Raw genomic sequence first — 19,295 nt, 5'->3', positions numbered from 1 at the left:
CCCCAGAGCTCCGGGCTGACGGGACCCCTCAGAGGGAGGGGACTTCCTGGACCAGACGGTCAAGGCCAGCGGCTAGGTGAGACGCAGCTGCCCTCCTGAGGCCGGGGCCCTGCAGGGAGGGCCTCTCGCCCCGCTGCCCCCCGAGGCTCTAAAGATGACGGAGGGCTGGCCGCTCTGCAGCCTCCGTCAGGCCTGGCAGCTCACAGCCGTCACGGCCTGACTTATGGCAGGGGCAGTGTGATTTACAAGACGTGGTGCGCAGCGCCTGGCCTGTAATGAAGTGCTGGCAGGAGGAGAAGTGGCATTTAGCGGATGGCTGTTGGGGTGTAAGGGGGGCCCAGAGGCCCATCCATCACCCACCCTCTCCTAGAAGCTGCACAGCGTTTTGCTGAACTGGCTGAACAGAGCTGAATCTGTCTCTCTCGGCAGCAACTATCAAAGAGCTGAACTTGGCCTGAAACGAGCGCCGGCTAAGAGGGAGGGAAGGTGGAAACGACCCAGGAGGCAGGCCTGGCCAGGCAGCGCCACCCTGCTCTAGCTGCCACCGGGTGCTGGCCCCAGGCGTGAGCCTTATCGTCTCAGTAACTTGCACGACGCTGGCCCCGTCTCACAGATGAGAAGACCGAGGGTCGGGGAGGTGGGGCTGGCCTTCTAGTGCAGGTCTGGTTCCAGGGCTTGCTTGCTCTGTCAGCCACCTGTCCCACCGCAGAGAGAAGTGACCTGGGCCATTGACCCCATCTCCCAGGGAGCTGGCACCCAGATCCTGGCCTGGATCCTTGCCGTCTCATCCTTTTGGTGGTGGTGAGAGCTGTTCTTAGGCTTTCCCTTTAGGTAGGCGAAAATATCTGTTTACCCTCCAATGGAGCAATTTCCCAGGCGAGTCTCTAACTAGCTAAGTGATTTGTCCTGCCCCCATCGGCGGAGAAGACGCCCACTGCGACACACGAGCCGGTCTGCAGGGACACATTTAAGTACAACAGCACTTGCACCCGTCACACTCAACACCGATCACCCTCCGTGGGGGCTGGGGACGCGGGGCCGGGACAGCTCCGGGAGTCTGGCCCGCGTCCGGTCGTGGCTCGTGTCCCAGGAGACGGGCACCCCCCAGCCCCAGCGAGATGGCAGGGCTCTCGGGGCTCTGGACTCTAGACTTCCAAAAGGGGTTGCTCTTATGCTGTGTCAAAGGGTGTGCAAGGGTCCTGGTCCACCTGGGCCTCGGTGGGTCAGCAAAAGTTGTCACGGGACCCTCTCAGCCATGCAGGGGGTCCCTGGGGGAGAAAGCTGGACCGGACCCTGGTCTCAGGTGGTGGCTTGGTCCAGCCCTCCGTGCTGGGCTATTCCATGGGGGTCTTCACAGAGTAGGGGGTGCACAGGGCTGCTGTGAGCCCGCAGGGACAGCATGGTGAGGGGAGCGAGGAGACTGCCCACGTTCAGCCTTTGCCCCCACTGATGTTCAGCACGGTGGGGCCGGCGGGGCTCTGAGCCTGGCTGGCTGGGCAGTGAGGGGTGGGCTCTTCCAACCTGGACACGATCTCAGGCAGGGGCTGCCGATTCCACTCGCCCTGCAAGGAAGGGACGAGGAGGTAAATGGAGGCTGGAGGGGCGAAGTGGGGGCCACCTCCCCCAGCACTTCTCCCAGTGACCCTGTGGGTTCCTGCCCTTAAACTCACCTTCTCCCAAACCAAAGCAAACCGCCCACTGCTACGTGGGGGTCCTCACCTGGGAGACGGGGCCGACCCCATCTGCCTGCTCGGCCACCCCTCACTTCCTTCAGGGAAGCGGTCAGAAGGCCTGGGTGCAGCCTGAGTGTTCAGCCGCTCTCCCCACCCCCTGACTCATACACACGGCTGCGTCAAATGCCGCACTTAACCACGTCAGACGTCAGCCCCAAACTGCTCTTTGATGATCCAGTGTTGGCCCCCACCTTGGGGCTGGGAATGTTCAATTAGCGATTAGTCCAGCTCCCAGTCCTTCCAGGAAAGCTGCCTCACAGAGTTGCAGGCTGCGTAGCCTTCTCCACCTAACTCAGCCCCAGCCCAGGCCCTGGGCCCTGCCAGGAGCTCGCAGGGGCTGAGCGAGATGCCTTTGGATCCCGGTGGGTCCTGGATGAGGAGGGAACCCAGCCTGCAGCCTCAGACCCTGACTTCTCACCGCCCCCACCCCCTGAGCGCTGTGTTGTTAGGCTCCGGGGGAGGCTGCGGATGCCCCACTCACACCACTGAGGTTAGTCCCGTGATGTGCCGGCGTGCCAGAGAGGGTGGCACCTTCAGGGGCAGTGGTTAGCACCCTCCGTAGGTGGTCGGCTGTCTGTCTGGGCTGTCTCTCACCACCTGGTCTTTGTTTTGTGTGAGTGCTTCTTGCCAGCTCCTTGGGGGAGGAGCCCTGTCACCCACTGGGGTCCTCTAGGGGTTCTGGGGCACAGCGGTGGGCAGAACTTGCTGCTGGGTGTCCGGAAGGGGCGACTGTGTGGCCAAGGGCAGCCAGCCGGCCCCAGCCGATGCACCCTCCCCCCAACATGGGCAGCCACACCTGGCAGCAGACAAACCACACACACGCGCGCACACCCACGCATATGCACGTACGCACACGCGCGCACGCGCACACACACACGTGTACGCACGCACACGGCAGCACACCTGGAAGCGGACAAACCACACGCACATGCGCGCGCACACACACACACACACAGGCAGCCACACCTGGAAGTGGACAAACCACACACACACATGCACGCGTGCACACGCACACACATGCACGCACGCACACATGCATGCAGCACACACACATGCACACACGCACGCACGGACACACACATACATGGGAGGCCACACACGCACGCACACGTGCACACACATGCACACACGCACACAGCAGGCACACCTGGAAATGGTTGCCCCCCCAGACACACACACACGGGCAGCCACACCTAGAAGTGGACAAACCACACACACGCACGCACGCACACACGCGCGCACACGCACGCGCGCACACGCACGCACGCGCACACACACGTGTACGCACGCACGCACACGGCAGCACACCTGGAAGCGGACAAACCACACACACACATGCACGTGTGCACACGCACGCACACGCACGCACGCACACACGCATGCAGCACACACATGCACACACGCACGCACGGACACACACATGGGAGGCCACACACGCACGCACACGTGCACACACATGCACACATGCACACAGCAGGCACACCTGGAAATGGATGCCCCCCCAGACACACACACACGGGCAGCCACACCTAGAAGTGGACAAACCACACACATGCACACGCACACGCACGCGCATGCACGCACACAGCGGCACACCTGGAAGCTCACAAGCCACACACACGCATGTGCACACACGCACACGTGCGCACGGCGGCACACCTGGAAGCGGACGGCCGAGGACCTGTTGCAGTGCATGGAGATGGGTGCGAAGCCGTACAGGGCCTTGAGCACCTCGCGGTTGAAGGAGTTCCAGGGCACGGAGGCAAACTGCTCAGGGACAGACGCCTGGGGGCAGGTGCAGACTTCCTCGCTGTTGAACCTGGTGAGAGAAGGAGCCGTCCAGAGTGGGGTCTGGGGGAGCGGAGGGGAGTCCAACAAGGCACCCGTGATGCCTCCCTGAAGAGGGGTGGGGTCCCCAGAGCGGCCCTTCTAGCACACTGCCCTGGCCCTGCCTCCCGCCCTGACGACGAATAGGCTTCATCTCTTGTGCCATCTTGGCTCAGGTGGGAACGGCTGCTCCAGGGCTGGGTGGAGGGGCTTCTCGGGCCAAGTCCAGACTCGATAGGAAGCAAGAATGGGGGTCGCCTGGGGATGCCTGCCACCGGCGCCTGAAGGTGGGTGGGGGCCTGATCGCCAGGTTCCTGCTCACCTTGCTCCTGGGCGCCCTGCTTTCGCCCAGGGCCTGGAGGGTTTGGGGTTGGGGGGAGTGTTCGGGGCCGGGGTTGCCCTGCCATGCCCAGGATGGAAGGCACAGCGGGCATGCCCCGTGGAGCCATCACCTGTTCACGAGGCGGAAGTACTTGTGCAGGAAGCCAGGGTCCACGGCGCTCTTGCAGAGCTCCAGCTGCGTCTGGGGGTAGTAGTGCACATAGTTGACGCACATCTCCTCCAGGATCCCGAAGCCCCCCTGCAGGGTGGAGATGACCCCGTCAGCACTGGCGCGCCAGTGTCACCCCAGACGCTGCCGTTCAGCCTCTCTGGGTGTTCAGTGCTTCCACACACGCACGCGTGCACCCACTCATCACACGAGGCCAGATCGTGTTCTGAGTGGGCAGAGGCCCTGCCCTCCTGGGGTCCTCAGCCTTTGCCAGAGAGACAGACAGCACAGCAGTCAGCCGGCATGTGCAGCTCAGGGAGCGACGCCTCCTCCGCATCCTCGGCTTTATCCTATCTTTGCCGGTCGCAGGAGGCAGGGAGCCCCCTCACGCCCCCAGCCTCACCCCAGCGTGGGCTCCGGTGCTGACACATGTCTGTGGCCTTGGCTCTCCGACTAGGGCAGCCATCAAAATAACCCGGGTAGCTCATTAAAGCAGACATCGCCGGGAGTCACCACCCAGCCTGGGGAGGAACTGATGAGTTTATGTGTTTATTGGGTACCCAGGGGATGTTTGAGGGCAGGAGGAGGAGAAGGGGACAACAGAGGATGAGATGGTTGGATGGCATCACCGGCTCGATGGACATGAGTTTGAGTAAGCTCCGGGAGTTGGTAATGGACAGGGAGGCCCGGCATGCTGCAGTCCATGGGGTCGCAAAGAGTCGGACACGACTGAACTGAACTGAAGAGGGGATGCTGATGCTGGCCCAGGGCCCACAGCGTGAGAGCTGCTGCTTTACTGGATGAGTGAGCGAGGGGCACCCCCGCCCTGCGCTCCAGCAGAGCTCAGACTGGTGCCTGAGCTCTGCGGCAGGGGCGGGACGTTGGGGTGACTTACCACGGTGGCCAGCCTCCTGTCTTCCGTGTTGTATGTGCAAGAGGTGATGAGCACGTCTCCCTGGAGGGCCGAGGCGACAGACGCCCTCAGCACCTGCCCGCCTGGGGTCCAGGTGCCCTGGGCTGGACCCACGAGTGACCACAGTGGTCGGTCCCCCCCGAGGAACTCGACAGTGGCCCCTGGGGTCCCCACACTTGAGGACCACCCTGGAGTGTCCCCAGGGAGTGATGACCAGTCGACTTCTCTGGCCCTTTCTTACTGGGGCCACAGGCCAGCTGGTGGCTGCATGGGGCTGGTCGGGTGTCACAGCCTGTGTTTAGGTGAGCCCCCACCCTGCCCAGGAGTGCCCTGATGCATGGTCAGCGACCCACTGGCGAGCCCCAGGCCCTTATCTCTCCCTGAAGCTCTCGGGTCTGTGGTCCTCTGATCAGGCAGGAGGAGGCCTGTGACCCCGAGTGCCCTCTGGTCCTGGCCCCTCCAAGGGCCCCCTGTGCAACCCCGGGGGAGTCTCAGAGCTAGTTCTGGAAGGCCTTCCATGGCCTCTTCCCTCCCCATCCTTCCTGCCCTCCCCCCACCTCAGTCTCCTGCCCTGAACCGGGCACTCACCGGCTGGACAGACACGACCTTCTTCAACATGCGGATCTCCTGGGGTGGGCAGAGCAGAGGGTGGGGAGGGGCAAGGACGAGGCGAGACTTCAGAGTCCTGCAGACCCAGTGCCCCACCCTGCCACCCCACGACCTGGGGGATGCCAGAATGGCTAAGTGAGGCCTCCGGCCAGGAGGCCATTAGAACTAGAAAGTGAGCGTGGGATGGGGGGTGGTGTTGGGAAGAGAAGGTCAAACGGGGCCCTGGCCGCGCCCTGGCGGGCCTGGCAGGGCAGGGGCAGGTGGGGTGGGCGTCCCCACCTGGAAGTGTGGGCTGTAGTGGTTGTCCCTGTTCACGATCTCTGTCTCCCGGCCGTCCCTGGCCAGCACTGTGACCACCTTCCGGCCGGTCAGGTGCGTGTGGAGCTGAGAGGCGAAGATGTGAATCCCTGAGGCGGGCAGGGCCTGCGGGACGGGGCAGGGTCAGGGCCTGGCACGCAGCCGCCACAGCCCCCAGCCCACGGGCGGCCTTGCGCCTGGGTGGCCCTGGCCCTTCCTCCTCCCCAGTCAGGCGAGGCGCTGGCCGTCCCAGCCGTGGCTGGGAAGCGCCAGGGAGACAGGCCAGCCCTCACATCACCCCCAGGGCAGAAGATGACATCCCAGACGTTCCCCCGACGTGACGCTCATGCGGTTTAGATGGAAATCATCCTAAAACGATTACATTCGTCGAGTGATTTCTCCACCACATGTCATCTCCCTGACCTCGCACCGCCGTGCCATCCATACGGTCGGCAGCTCTGTCACCGAGTGACCACAGGTTGCTGCACCTCTGCGAGTCACCCGACTCCCCCTCCGTGCCTCCAGCTTGCTCTCCGCCAGCCACCGCCCCTGCCCTTGGTCATTAGGGGCACCCTCTGGCCCCCTTGCAGTGATGGAGGGCTGGGCGACCTTATGGCCACATGTGTGACAACTGGGAGCCCCTGCCGATGGGTGGGACACGGGTCTCTCCCCCTTGGTCCCGAGTCCAGATGTGTGACAGGTGCAGGGGGATTGCTGTCTTGGGGCCTATGGTCGAAAACACGGTGCTTCTTCTGGGCTTGTCTTCGGCTGGGATGTCTAGACCAGGACAGACTTCCGACTTCGGAAGCTGTTCCCCTCGGGGGTCTGCCAACAGAGACGAGACCCCCACTCTTCCAGAAGCCCTTCCACAAGCATCCACAGAAATGCGATTTTCCCAAAGAACGTACTATTGGAAGGGGAACAAGAACACTGAGCTCTTTTTGTTTTTGCTGTAAAGTACTTAGAGACTCTGCGGAGAGGAGGCAGGCAGGCCCTCGTTTCCAGGCTGGCGAGAGGTGTGCTCAAGGTCAGAGGGTCAACACGACCACCAGCTCTGTCTCAAGGGCACTTTGCTTGCCTAAGGCTTCGAGGAGCCCCCCGCCAAAGGACAAATCCACTCTAAACCTCACCGCAGAGCGGGCTGCGCCTGACTTCTCGCTCTGCACGGCAGGCATGGTGGCCCCTGCGGGCCCCAGGCTCCTCATCTGTTGGGTGGATATGCAAACCCTCACCCGGCTCTGTGACAGTGAAGGGGCCATGCGGGAGAGGGTGTGCACAGCATTCACAACGGACCGAGAAGTAACATCCGCCAAATAGAAACCACCAGAGTAAGATAGACAGCCCACCGGAAACACTGGACGAAGTTACGAGCAGGTATTCACAGAAAAGGAGGGCGAATGGCCTAGAGGTCGGCGCCAAGGTCCTCAGCGTCTATAAATGTGTCCTGAGGTCAGTCGCTCAGTCGTGTCTGACTCTTTGCCACCCCAGGGACTGTAGCCCGCCAGGCTCCTCTGTCCATGGGATTCTCCAGGCAAGAATACTGTAGTGGGTGGCCTTTCCCTCCTCCAGCGTATCTTCCCAACTCAGGGACCCAACCCAGGTCTCCCGCATTGCAGGCAGATTCTTTACCGTCTGAGCCACCAGGGAAGCCCAAGAATACTGGAGTGGGTAGCCTATCCCTTCTCCAGGGAAACTTCTTGACCCAGAAATCAAGCCAGGGTCTCCTGCATTGCAGGCGGATTCTTTACCAGCTGAGCTACCAGGGAAGCCTACTTCTATAAATAGGGGAATTCAAATGGAACAGCAGGGATGTTTTTCTCCCCAATGATTGACACGCTAAGACACTAACACAGTGGGTGGGTAAGTCTGGGGCGCTGGGCACACCCCAGTACTGTGGGGGAGGAAAGCTCCCAGTGGGCTTTCTGGGGGCCGTTTTACCAGAGTCATCCCAATGAAAGCTCACATCCCCGTGCGTGGCAGCTGCACCTCCAGAATCCACCTGGCACAAGTTTCCTGAGCGCACATAAATTTCCTGGAGGGTTTCTTCCCATCAGTGGGAAGTTAAGGCAGCCTGGATGCTGGTGATGAGAGGACAGGTCAGCCCTGGCCAGAACTGGGGGAGGCAGGGGGCATGGAGGACCCAGAATCTGGGGAGCCCCTTTCACTCCTCCGGAAGCTCAGGCCCTCCATCTGCTCAGGAGACTGATGTTACCTGTGCCCACCTGCCCCTCGCAGCCCCGGGGACCAGTGCTCCCTCGTATGCTCCGCCCTGGACGCCTGGCTGGTCTCAGGTGATGAAGTTCCCACTTCATCCGTGCTGCGCGTCGGTTAAAGGGCAAGTCACGGACGAACTATTCAATTTGTTTTGAAGCACGCAAGTGAACGGGCTTGTAGCAACAAGCAGGGAAAACATCTAGAAGGAAACAAAAGATCCCAGAACTGGCAGCCAGGGCAGAGGAGAGGACGCTGCGCTGAGGGGGCCTTGGGGGTCAACTGCGTTTTTCCGCGGTGAACGCGTGCCTGCCCACTCGTGGCTGAACTCGTATTTTCAATGCTGGCTGGGGTGTGGACTGAATGTGTGCATGCTAAGTTGCTTCAGTCGTGTCCGACTCATTGTGACCCTTTGGACTGTAGCCTGCCGGGCTCCTCTGTCCATGGGATTCTCCAGGCAAAGTACTGGAGTGGGTTGCCATGCCTTCCTCCAGGGGATCTTCCTGATCCAGGGATTGAACCCGAGTCTCTTACGTTTCCTGCAGTGGCCAGCGGGTTCTTTACCACCAGCCGCACCACCAAATGGGGGCCCACAGTTATTGCTGGAGAGGGTGATGCAGAACACGCAGCCGCAGGAAGGCTCCTTGGGGTCAGGGGGCTGGGGAGGCTGCAGAAGCTGCAGGGTGGGGGGGAGCGAGGTCACAGCTGCTGCCCTTGGTGCCCACCCTCGGGCCTCAGCAGGAGAAGTGCCAGGCCCTGCCCCGGGTCCGGCCACTCACCAGCTGGGTGCACTTGTCCGTGCAGTAGCCGGTGAGGACGAAGGCCGTCTCCTGCGGGGGGATGGCCATCACGGGCGTGTACGCCAGGCCCAGCTCCATGATGCCCGCGTCGAAGCGCCGCAGCGCAGCCGTGTAGTACAGGCGGATGCCCGAGGAGTCGCGCCGGCCTTGGGGGAGGAGGGACGGAGGTGAGCGGAGGCCCTGGCCCCCAGCCCCGCACATGACCCCCAGCCGCCCTCAGCCAGGAGGCGCTGGGCACCCATGCCTGCTGCTCCCTGCCTTTGTCCCCACACCCGTTTAGTCCAGGCAGACACCATGGTTACCGGAAGACAAATTCACGCACCCCGCGCGGTTCCCATAGGGAGAGAAAGAGCTATTGTTTCTGCGAAAACGAGGCAAGTGCTCTGGGAAGACTTAACTAAGGCAGCAACGAAAGCCCAGAACGGTGCTGTTGAACCGGGCAGGGCGAGATGCCTGCCGTGGGTTGGGAAGCTGGCCAGTCCCTCCGAGGGCTGGGCAGGCGCCTTGATGCTCTTCCTGTGAGTTCACAGGGCCCTGAGCTGGAATCCACCCGCAGCGCGAACCGCTCAGTTTGGGCGGAGAGGAGGGCACGGCCGGTCTCACAGAGGAGCCTCCACCCCTGAGCAGGTGAGCGTGGGTTTGCATGGTGAGGTCAGCAGGAAGTATTTAAGGCACGTCCTTCTGGGGCTCCCTTGTTGATTCCTGTCCTGCAGGGTTGACCCAGGGCTTGCATCTCCTGGGAAGATGTCCCAGGAGAAACCTGAGAAGGAGGGTGGGCTCCTGGGGCGAGGTCTGGAGCTCCCCCGGCTCTCACACCGTCCTGGGCTCCTGGGGCGAGGTCTGGAGCTCCCCCGGCTCACACACCGTCCTGGGCTCCGTTTGCTCAAGTGTGCTGTGTGATCTCCGGTAAGTTGCTGTCCCTCTCTGGACTCAAAGTCAAAGGCCTCATCCAAAGAAGAATCATCGCTTCTGCCCATCACAGTCCAGCCACACCTGCCGGCTCTTCTTGCCGTCAGCTAATTGGCGAGTCCAAAAACTTCCTGGGCAGCCTCCCAGTGGTCATGTGAAGCTGATGGCCGGAGGTCCGGGGATGCTGGCACCCACAGGCCTCTAGCGGCCCCTTCCTGCCCTCTCCCTGCCTGGAATTGCTCAGCGAGGCCCTGAGCAGTTCAGGTCTGATCCCACGGGGGAGGAGTGGAGCTGGACACGGCTCACCCCCTCAGGATACGCAGGAGAGCTGGGAGCCGGGCAGAGAGCCCGTGGAACCAAAGAATCATCGTCCCACGTTATAGATGGGGAAACTGAGGCACAGAGCCTGAGCTAAAGTCCCTGCTCAAGAACTGCAGGGCTGGGAAGTAGCCGAGCTGGAATGCAGCCCACGGCGCCTTTGGGGCCGGGCTGTCTCCCTGCTCAGCTGCTCTGAGGTGGAACCAAGAACATCGCCTCTGCCTCCCGCCCCCTTGCACCAGCCACCCCCCCCACCACCACCACCGCAGTGTCCAAACTCAGCCTCTGTGTCTCTGGGCTGATTACATCAGAGGATAATAATAAAAAGGGAGATGCAATTGGTTAAAATTCAGACAGGGATTAAATAATGAAATAATTGTGGAATTTTGATATTTATAGAAAAGAGACCCATCTCCAGATTTTGCGAAGCGACAGGAGCGTCCTTATATTTGGCAAAGGATCCATAAATACAAGCAGATAATCAGGAAGAGACAGACTTCCTTGATGCTTAAGGAGTTTTCGAAAATCCATTTGCTTTCAGGTTTTAAATGAGCCATAAATCCCATACCACGCTAAGGCCCAAGCTGACTTATGGTCCTCTCTGTGCGTGCGGCAGATAATTCTAGCGGTGGCAGAAGGTATTAATTATGCGGCCGGGAAGAAATCGCTGGCGGCTACCGGTCAAGCTCACCCCCGGAGCCTGCACCCTGTTGGGAGTGCTGTGTCCCGAGCCTTCACAGCCCCAGAGCGGCTGAGCGAGTGAGTGAGCACGGGCAGGGGGAGGGTGCCCCACGCCTGGTCACACCACCAGGGAGAGACGGGCTGGGCCCAGCCTGGAGCTCAGGTTCTTATCAGACCGTTTCTGCCCTTCATTACACAAATGAAAAGTGTCATTTAAAAAAAAGTGAGTGAGAAGAAGCCTGTGTGGCTATATATGGCGGAAGACGCCGGTGAAACGGGGAGGAAAACCCTCTCACTTTCTGGGGTAGTATCAGCTGGCATCACCCTCCTAAAGACTGACCCTGTGCCCACCTTCGGGTGCAGAGCGGCCCAGCTGTCCTGCTCTCTGGCCCCCACCTCGCTTTCCCAGCCCCTACGCTACAGCCAGGCCGGACCACCTGTGTTTTCTGGAGCATGCTGGCCTTGCCCACCTCCATGTCTAGGCACAGCCTGTCCCTCCATCTGGAACACAGCACGTGTCGGCTTCCCTCATGAAAAGGCTCCTCGTCCTCCAAGGCCGCCACCATGCCGCCCGGGCCACCGAGACTCCTCCTTTCATACCTCCTGGCCCCCTGCTTGCGTCTCCCTCCTGAGAAGCCTTTGCACCTTCCTGGACCCGAGGTCTGCTGTGGTCGATCGGGGAACAAGATCACACTGCTTCCCATGCGGAGGGTCTCGTGGGTTTCTGTCTGCTGAGCATGGACTCAACAGCAGGAGGCAGACGAGGGCCACCCCTCCAGCACCCAGGGCAGACATTTCCAATCAATCCCAGATGCCTTTCCAGGTGCCGTCGCCGAGGGCCACTCAGAGGAGAGCCAGGCGAGCAGGACCTGTTTGCTGCCCTGACTCAGAACACGTGGAAACAAAACCCCGTTGTCACACGCACACTCCAGGCACACATTTGCTCCATCGAGAGAAGCAGGAGGGAGGTCCATGGCCAGAAACACCCCTGTTGAGCCAGGCACGCCCCTTGCCCCTGGAGACAGTCTGGGGCTGTGCCTCCTCGTGGTCAAGCCATCGGAGGCTGGGCTCTGGGTCAGGGATGATGTTGGCTCGGAGGGCCCTGCTTTCTGCTATCCAGCCAGGTGCCTTGTCCCGGCCCATGCTGTTCTGGGAATGGAAGAAGATGGGAGCACCCCTCGTGCTCAGGGGTAGGGGGCGTCTCTGGGTTTTAGCAGCCTCACAGAAGTTAGACTTCCAGGAGATACGGCGTTTGCACCCCCCTCCAGCTGACACCCTCTCTCCACTGTCTGTGTCCCCGTTGGTCGGCACATCCTGATACTAGCCGTCTGCTCTGCAGGTGCCAGCAAGGAAATGCTGTGGGGAGGGGTGAGCTGTGTCTTACCCTGGCCTCAATTTCCTCATCTGCAAAATGAGCACGCAAGAAACCTCAAGCTGCCTTTCCCAGGTGGTTCCCGGGGCAGTGCCAGGGCGGCAGCAGCTGGTGTTTGTGGGGGTGGGGGTGAGGCGCTGCGCCCCTCCTGTGTGGGTGTGCGCCTTTAAGAGCCCACCGCAGCCACAGGAGACGGGCAGAGAGGAGACTGAGAGGGCCACAGGCCACAGTGGGTCAGGCGACAGGCAGGCTGGACTCGGGGGAGAGGACGCAGGCTGAGCCCTGCCAGCCCGGCTACCCCCCAGGACACAGAGAGTCCACGGGCTCCCGAGGGCAGGCGGGGGCAGGTAAGAAGGGCGGCGCGCTCGGACGTCCTACCTGTTATCACCAGTGGGTTGTGGTAGTGAACTTCCAGGCGGAGAAATCTGGAGGAGCCGGGCCCCCCGAAGGCCAGGCCTGCTTCCTCTGGGTAGTAAAAGGCCTGCGGAGGGCAAAGGGAAGGCTCAGCCCAGAAGACAGATGGGCAGGTGCCAGGGGAGGCCCTGGGGGCCAGGGCAAACCCACCCGCGTGCCGGAGCCTGAGCTGCAAGGGTAGGGGCGAGGGTTGGTGGGGCAGCCAGGTTAGAACCACGCTCCCCCACTGACGGGCAGCTCGTTACCAGCCCACACAGTGCTCCTGTTAGACTTGAGGTCAGGGGGTGCAGAGAGCTCTTAACCCCAGGCAAGCCCACCGCCCAAGCCCACCGCTGAGCTGCTGGAAGAAGCTGCTGGAAGACCCTGGACACAGCCAGTCCCCTCCAAATCCAGCGGAACTTGATGGGGAGTGAGAATGATGCCCATGAGGGAAGGAACAGGGGCTGGAGGAAGCATCTGTGGCTCCAAAGAGCCATGGGACTCCAGCGGCGTAGAGGCAGTGGGGAGAGGGGGCCCCGGGGAGACGCGGGAGGGGCACGCACCTTGGCGCCCAGGGCCCAGGCGGCCAGCACGTGACGGCAGAAGTTGAGCCGCTGCGGCTTCATCTTGGAGTCGCAGGGCCCGCTGAAGTGGGGGATGGTCTCGAACTCGGCGGCGCACTGGAAGACCTCCATGTGGTGCACCAGCGCCTCGTTGCCCTCGGTGACGATGGGCTCGTACTGCGGGGTGGGCACCCGCTGAGACCCCGCCCCCACACGCTCACCCCCACTGAAGCCCCCCTCCCGAGTGGGCCTCTGCTTGCCCATCTGTAAAATGGGAGGGCTGCACCCGGTGGTTTCTGGGGAGCCTCGAGTCCAGGGTTTTGGGAGCTAACCCACCACCTGGGAACCAGTCAGGATCTGCCAGAAGGTCATGGTGAGAGCTGAAGCAGAGGGAAGGGGTCCCCGGCAAGTCATTTCTTGGCTGGGGGAGACAGGAAGTCAGCAGTCCTTGCGTGAAAGCAGCAGGGGCTGGAGACACGGAGATTGCTCAAGGCTGAGCCTGAGCCTAGGGGGCAGGTGCAGCTGTGAGTCTGTCCCGTTGCTTCCTGCTGTGTAAGTTGGGGGCTCACACAGCCTCTCTGGGCCATACACCCTCGACTGGAATAAGGATGCTGATCTGTAGGGCTGTGTGTGTAGTGCTGGGACGATGGAGTGGGTAAACCACTTTCCCTTCCCCTGGAGCCAGACAAAGAGTAATCCAGCAGCTGTTGTCATTCTTGTGTCTCCAGGTGCATGTTCAGAGCAACTGAGCCCTGAGCTGAGCTGTTATTTCAAGGGGGAGTGTGGCCTGACAGACAGATAGATAGACAGCCATTCCCATCCCAGGGGAAGATGCAGAAATCAAGACATCGGTTGGTCCAGGCTGGAAGCCGGGCTGCAGCAGCCCTGGGGGGCGCGGAGGGGGAGTGAGCAGGGCGATGGGGGTCAGAGCATGCGTGGGGCTGGACCCCGGACAGGTCTCCAGGAGTGGACACGCCGGGGCCCGCGTACCATGACGATGTGGTGCCGGGGGAAGCCGTCCGGGAGCTCGGTCACGTAGCACCAGTACGTGGTCTGCTGGCCGGGGATGAGGACGTCGGGGGCGCGGATCTCCATGGTGCGCGTGTCCGCGGGCAGGGCCGGCTTCGGGATGCTGGGCTTCAGCAGCTGCACCCTCTGCAGCCCCGTGTGCAAGCCGGATGTGTTGATGGACTCCAGCGACCGGAGCGGCTCCTCCAGGAATCCATACACCAGGTGGACGGTGCCGTCCTGCAGGCAAGACAGGGCCTCTTCACTCACAGCCCCAAGCCCGGCTCCTGGTGAGCGGGAGGCTGCCGGGTCCCTCCCCACAGTGACATGCTTGGTTCTCATCTCTGTGAAGGACGGGAACCTTCAGGCTCTGTGTGAACTGGGCTGGGATTAAATCCAAGGCCACCCACGCCCAGAGCCCACGCATTAATACCTTTTGTCTTCCTAAATGCCCTCAATCTACATTCGCTTAGTGTCCGTTCAACTAACCATTGCTGGCTCGCTGTGAACGAGGCTGGCTCATCTGGGACCCCGGGTCCCTCTGTCTCCCCCAGGTCCCTGGGAATAGGGCTGTTCTCTGCACAGGTGTCTCAGAGCTCCAGGCGGGAGGTTGCCCCGCACCAGACTAGAAGCTCTGAGCTGAGCACACGTGGGCATCAGACACCCTGCAAAGTTCGGGGAGAGGGTGCTCTGCCCGCCCTTGCCTCCTCCATGGGTAAGCAAGCAGGAGAGTTGAGGACTCGGGTGACCTTCTGGAAGTGACAGGGACAAAGCAGGTGATTAAATAGTTAATCCCATTAGCGGATTCTAAGTAGGAAAAAGTACAGGAGACCCCTGAATGTTAATGATTACTCAAGAAGCATTTGCTTAACCACAGAACCAAGCAACAAAACCATACAGAAGCAGCAAGAGACGCGCCCCCCAAATAAGAAAACAGCGGTGGCAAGAGGCCCCCAGCCCTGCCCAGTGAGCTCAGTGAGCTAGGGCCTGCCCTCTGCACACAGGAAAGCGGTGCTTTGTGGACCTGGCCTGACCATGTAGGGACAGGGAAACTCCCCTGCCCGACCGGGAGGCGGAGCTGACGACGGAAGCGTGATGTCTACTCAAGAAAGACAGAGAGGGTCTTCTCCCCACCCCACTTCTCCTTTGGCTATAAAACTGTAGCCCACTAAGTTCTCGGGGTGCAGGACTCTCTTGCCTCCCAAGCGTCATGTTCTCATGAACCCCTTCTTCTCGATCCCTCTGCCCCAGGCTGGATTCTTCCTGCTCTGAGACAGGAAGGACTGGCGCTCTCCGGAGCCCCCAGAACACTACCCGTCTGTTTCAGGACTTATCCTGGCCCCAGCTCTGTCCCCACCACGCCATGGGTACCCAGGCACGTCCTCCCCCGTCTGGCCTCGGTTTCCTCACGTTGCGCCAGGCCAGCCTTTGTCACTGTCATGCTGCAAAGATAACGCAAGACCATGGGCGTCAACGTGCACTGAAAAGTTAGGTGGATTTTGTCTTCAAGAGAAAACCGGGTTGCTTTTCCCTAAGGGTCTCGGATCCGCTGTGGCCGTGAATTCCTGGACGGAGCAGGTTGAGCCTTACTTGTAGGTCCCTTTCTCCCTTTGCAGGCAGGTAAACTGAGGCGCAGTGGAGGCGGGGGCTTGCCCTGAGCCTCAAAGACCATTGGCCAACCAGGGCCAGGTCGAAGGACCAAAGTCTCCTGGAGAGTCTTCTCCAGAATTCCACTGAAGATGCTGGGCCCAGAGGAGAGAGCAAGTCCAGGGCAAGGTCACTCAGGGCTCCATTAGAAGGCTTCGGGGCGAGACCCACGTCTAGAGACATGTCAGCTAAGTGTCAACCAAGAGCTGCTTATTCAAAGCATCAGAGGCTGAGAGCAGAGCTGGCTTCTCCCAAGCTGCCTTGTCCCTGCCTGGCTGCCCCTGGGAGCCCCTCTCTCTGCGGGTGAGGGGCCCGGGATGCTGCCCCGGACGTTACGACGGCTCCACCCCGCCCACGGCAAGCGGGCCGCCACCCACCTCGATGAGGTAGTCGTTGGGGTCACAGGTGCCAAAAGGCCTCTTGAAGAGCAGGTACAGGCCTTCTGGAGTCCTCTGTGCCCGCAGAAGCTGGTAATCCTGCTGGGAGTCCAGGTGGACCTGCCCCTTCTGGTCACTCCAGGCATCCTGCAGAGACAAGGTCAGGCTTGGAGCCCAAGCGGCCGGGCCGAGGGGGCGGGTGGTCACCCACAGCACAGCCCCTGGACACACCCCGCCCTGGGGTGCCTGGCCTTGACAGGTGACCTCAAATGCCAGCCGGCGCTGGTCAGCCAAGCAGGTTCCCAGACCTCTGGGTGGGACCCAGAAACTGTATTACCCAGGAGGTGCCAGGACTGGGGACGTGGGGTCCTAGACAAAGAATCCCTCTTGGTCTGGGGGACAGCGGCCTGACAGCACACAGAGCCTTGGAGAGGGGAGAATGAAGGGAGAGAGAGGCGCTGGCAGTGGGGTGTGGGCACCAGCCCATACTCAAAGGCCCCGAGAGAGTGAAGCCCTGCACCTGCGCACCTCACTCGAGTCCCAGCTTTGCCTGGAGAAGGTAAACTGAGGCCCCGGAGCACACAGACCCACTGCCGGTCCCCAGGATGTTCAAGGGCGGTGGCTCTGGCCAGCCCCTCCCCTCCCCTATCCCCAGCTGCCTCCTGGCACCCAGCTCTAAGGCCCAGCCACCCAGGGGCTCCAGGCCAGGGCACCAAAGACAGCCCCTGGGCCAGGCGGCTGCGAGGGAGGCCCTGCCCCGACCAGCAGGGGAGGGGCAACGCGGGCCAGAGCTATTCGGCCTCAGAATGCTTTCAAACCCTGCATTCAGGGCGGCAGCACATTTTCTTCATTTCCTTGAGGAAAAAAAGAAACCCACGAAAGATTTTGCCAAATCTCCCCCCTGGAGAAAAGCGCCGTGACGAAGCTCCTGCCGGGGGACGCTGGGGATCTGCAGGACTCAGTTCAAACAGAAGCAGAAACTTAGCCTGTGAGCCTTCAGCTGGAAATCTAGAATGTATTTGTTGAACATATTGCTAGAGGAGGAAAAACAAGCCTGACATTTGTTTGCATAGGAATTTGTTGTGCAAATTAATCTTGCCTGTGCGGGAGGATGCGAAAGTCACCCCAGCTCTCTTGGCAGCCGGGGAAGCTGGGCCCGGGGCTCGCTGCTCCTCTGGGACCGGCTTGGAGCCGTGCTGCCCCGGTCTTCCTGGGCCGTGACCCAGAGCCACTGAGCTGCCTCGTGCAGGGGAGGCGGGGCGGCCCAGAGCCAGTGGCCCCCATCCCATCCGGCTGGTGGTCAGGCTCACCCAGGCTCCCGCCTCCCTGGAAAATGGGCAAAGCTCCTTCCTGCCTGCAGAGTTGTGGTGGGGGTTGGATGGAGCACCCCTGGGGTTCCAGAAAGATCAGCCAAGGGTGTCAGCTCATGTGAACCCCCTTATCCCGAGAAAGTAGAGAGGCAGAATCGTACCCACTCTGCAGATGGGGCACACGAGGCTGGGAGGCCCCTCCTGAGCCTGGCTAGCCAGTCCGGCCGGATTCCCACTCTTCAGGAAGTAAGAGCCCCTCTGCCCACAGATCGAGTGCCTGCTGACTTGCAGGAGCGTGTTAGCCCTCCTGGGTTTGTGTCCCTGAGAGAGCGGGTTTGGCCCCCAGGGAGGCGGGGGTAGAGGAAGCTGGGGCGGTGCTCAGGGCAGGATGGCTGGGCTCTCCCCACCCGGGGGGACCCTCTGCAGTCTGTCCAGGGCCCCGCAAGCCCCTCTCCTCCGAAGGGCAATGTCCCTGCTCCTCCACCCTTTCCAGCAAGAATTGAGGGTGAATTTGGGGTGTGGAGTGAGGTGTGTGCCTCAGTGTGGATGGTTCCTTCCAGGCCGGGTGCGCAGGTCACCCACGTGTGCAAGCACCAGCTCCCAGGCGGCGCAGGCCGGGCCCCTCGCTTGGGTGCGTGTGAGCTCCGCACGCTGTTTGTGCAGGTGGGGGCGTGGGGGCCTCCTTCCTGAGGGCGACATGGAGGTGTGGAGAGGCTGTGCTTTATGTGGTGAGCGTGTCCCCCGTCTTGGGCTGCGCTCCTTGGGCGTGCCGGGCAGTCAGGGAAGCCACCTGTTTCCCATCTTGACCTCATGTCGGCATCCGAGACGCCCAAGCTTGGGACACAGGGATGCTCAGATACAGGGGACCAGAGAGGCGAGAGGAAGACTTCCTTTGCCAGGTTCGGGAGGGCGAGTGCAGAGAAGGGCAGGATCAGGGGCGCTGCGGTGGGGGAGGACTCACCCCAAAGTAGGCGCCGTCCCTGTCAGTCCAGAGCACCACCAAGTCAGCATTCTCCAGCTCCCCTCGGTCCGACATCCCAAACAGGACACCAGCCTTGAGCTCCCGCACCAGGAGCTGGAAGTAGATGGTCTCCTGCGCATAGCTGATGTTCCAGGACAGCTCCAGGGTCCCCTCGGGGTCCAGGGGGATGTGGAAGGGGAAGGGGCTCTCGGCGGGGGCCGAGCCCTGCAGTGCAGCCACGAGGATGACCAGGAAGACGGCCACCGCGGTGCCGTACATGGAGGCCGCCTCGCGCACGCTGGGGCTGGGGACCTGCATGGCTGGGCGAGCGCGGCCACCCCACCTGGCCATTTATGTCCCGGGCCCCCGGGGAGGTGGGCTCAGGCTGCACCGGTAATCACATTTGTCTGGTGGGGAATTCAATTGTCCCAGCAACCCTCCCACCAGCCTGGGCCCCCAGGCCAAAAGCTTTTCTGCCCTCGTTTCTCCTAATTGGCACTAATGACGCATGGACATCATCAGCGGGAATCGAAGCAGACGGGCTGATTTCATTCTCTCTGAATGGTCCCCGAGAGCCATCCGGGAAGGGCTCCTCCCTGCGGGCGCCCTCCAGCTGAGCACCGGGCTGACAACCAGGGCCTGTCCCCGCACGGCTGGCAGGCGGGGCCGTGCCGCCCCATTTGTGGATGGGCAGACGGAGGCTCCGTGGGGTCATTTCCGAGGTGGTGGTGGTGGTTTAGCTGTGAAGTCGCTTCTGACTCCTTTGTGACCCCATGGACTCTAAGCCCACCAGGCTCCTCCGTCCGTGAGATTTCTTAGGCAAGAATCCTGGAGTGGGTTGCCATTTCCTCTCCAGGGGATCTTCCCGGCCTAGGG

The 19,295-nt window shown here is 61.6% G+C and overlaps 1 protein-coding gene across 1 annotated transcript; it reads right to left on the bottom strand.

Annotated features, from left to right (window-relative positions):
• Positions 1 to 948: 948 nt before the first annotated feature.
• On the bottom strand, positions 949 to 18,746 carry DBH (dopamine beta-hydroxylase). Its single transcript, NM_180995.3, has 12 exons — positions 18,420 to 18,746; positions 16,149 to 16,295; positions 14,107 to 14,364; positions 13,117 to 13,293; positions 12,539 to 12,641; positions 8,860 to 9,026; positions 5,852 to 5,995; positions 5,552 to 5,590; positions 4,946 to 5,005; positions 4,013 to 4,140; positions 3,393 to 3,552; positions 949 to 1,562 (listed from the first exon to the last, which is right to left on the bottom strand). Exons 1-12 carry the CDS (start codon positions 18,735 to 18,737, stop codon positions 1,431 to 1,433), a joined length of 1,833 nt encoding a protein of 610 aa, NP_851338.2. The 5' UTR covers positions 18,738 to 18,746; the 3' UTR covers positions 949 to 1,430.
• Between the last annotated feature and the right edge of the window lie 549 nt (positions 18,747 to 19,295).

The sequence above is a fragment of the Bos taurus genome, chromosome 11 (assembly GCF_002263795.3).
Source record: "Bos taurus isolate L1 Dominette 01449 registration number 42190680 breed Hereford chromosome 11, ARS-UCD2.0, whole genome shotgun sequence".
NCBI classification, from domain to species: domain Eukaryota; kingdom Metazoa; phylum Chordata; class Mammalia; order Artiodactyla; family Bovidae; genus Bos; species Bos taurus.
Note: the sequence above shows the minus strand (reverse complement) of the source record. Positions and strands in the feature narration are given on the sequence as shown.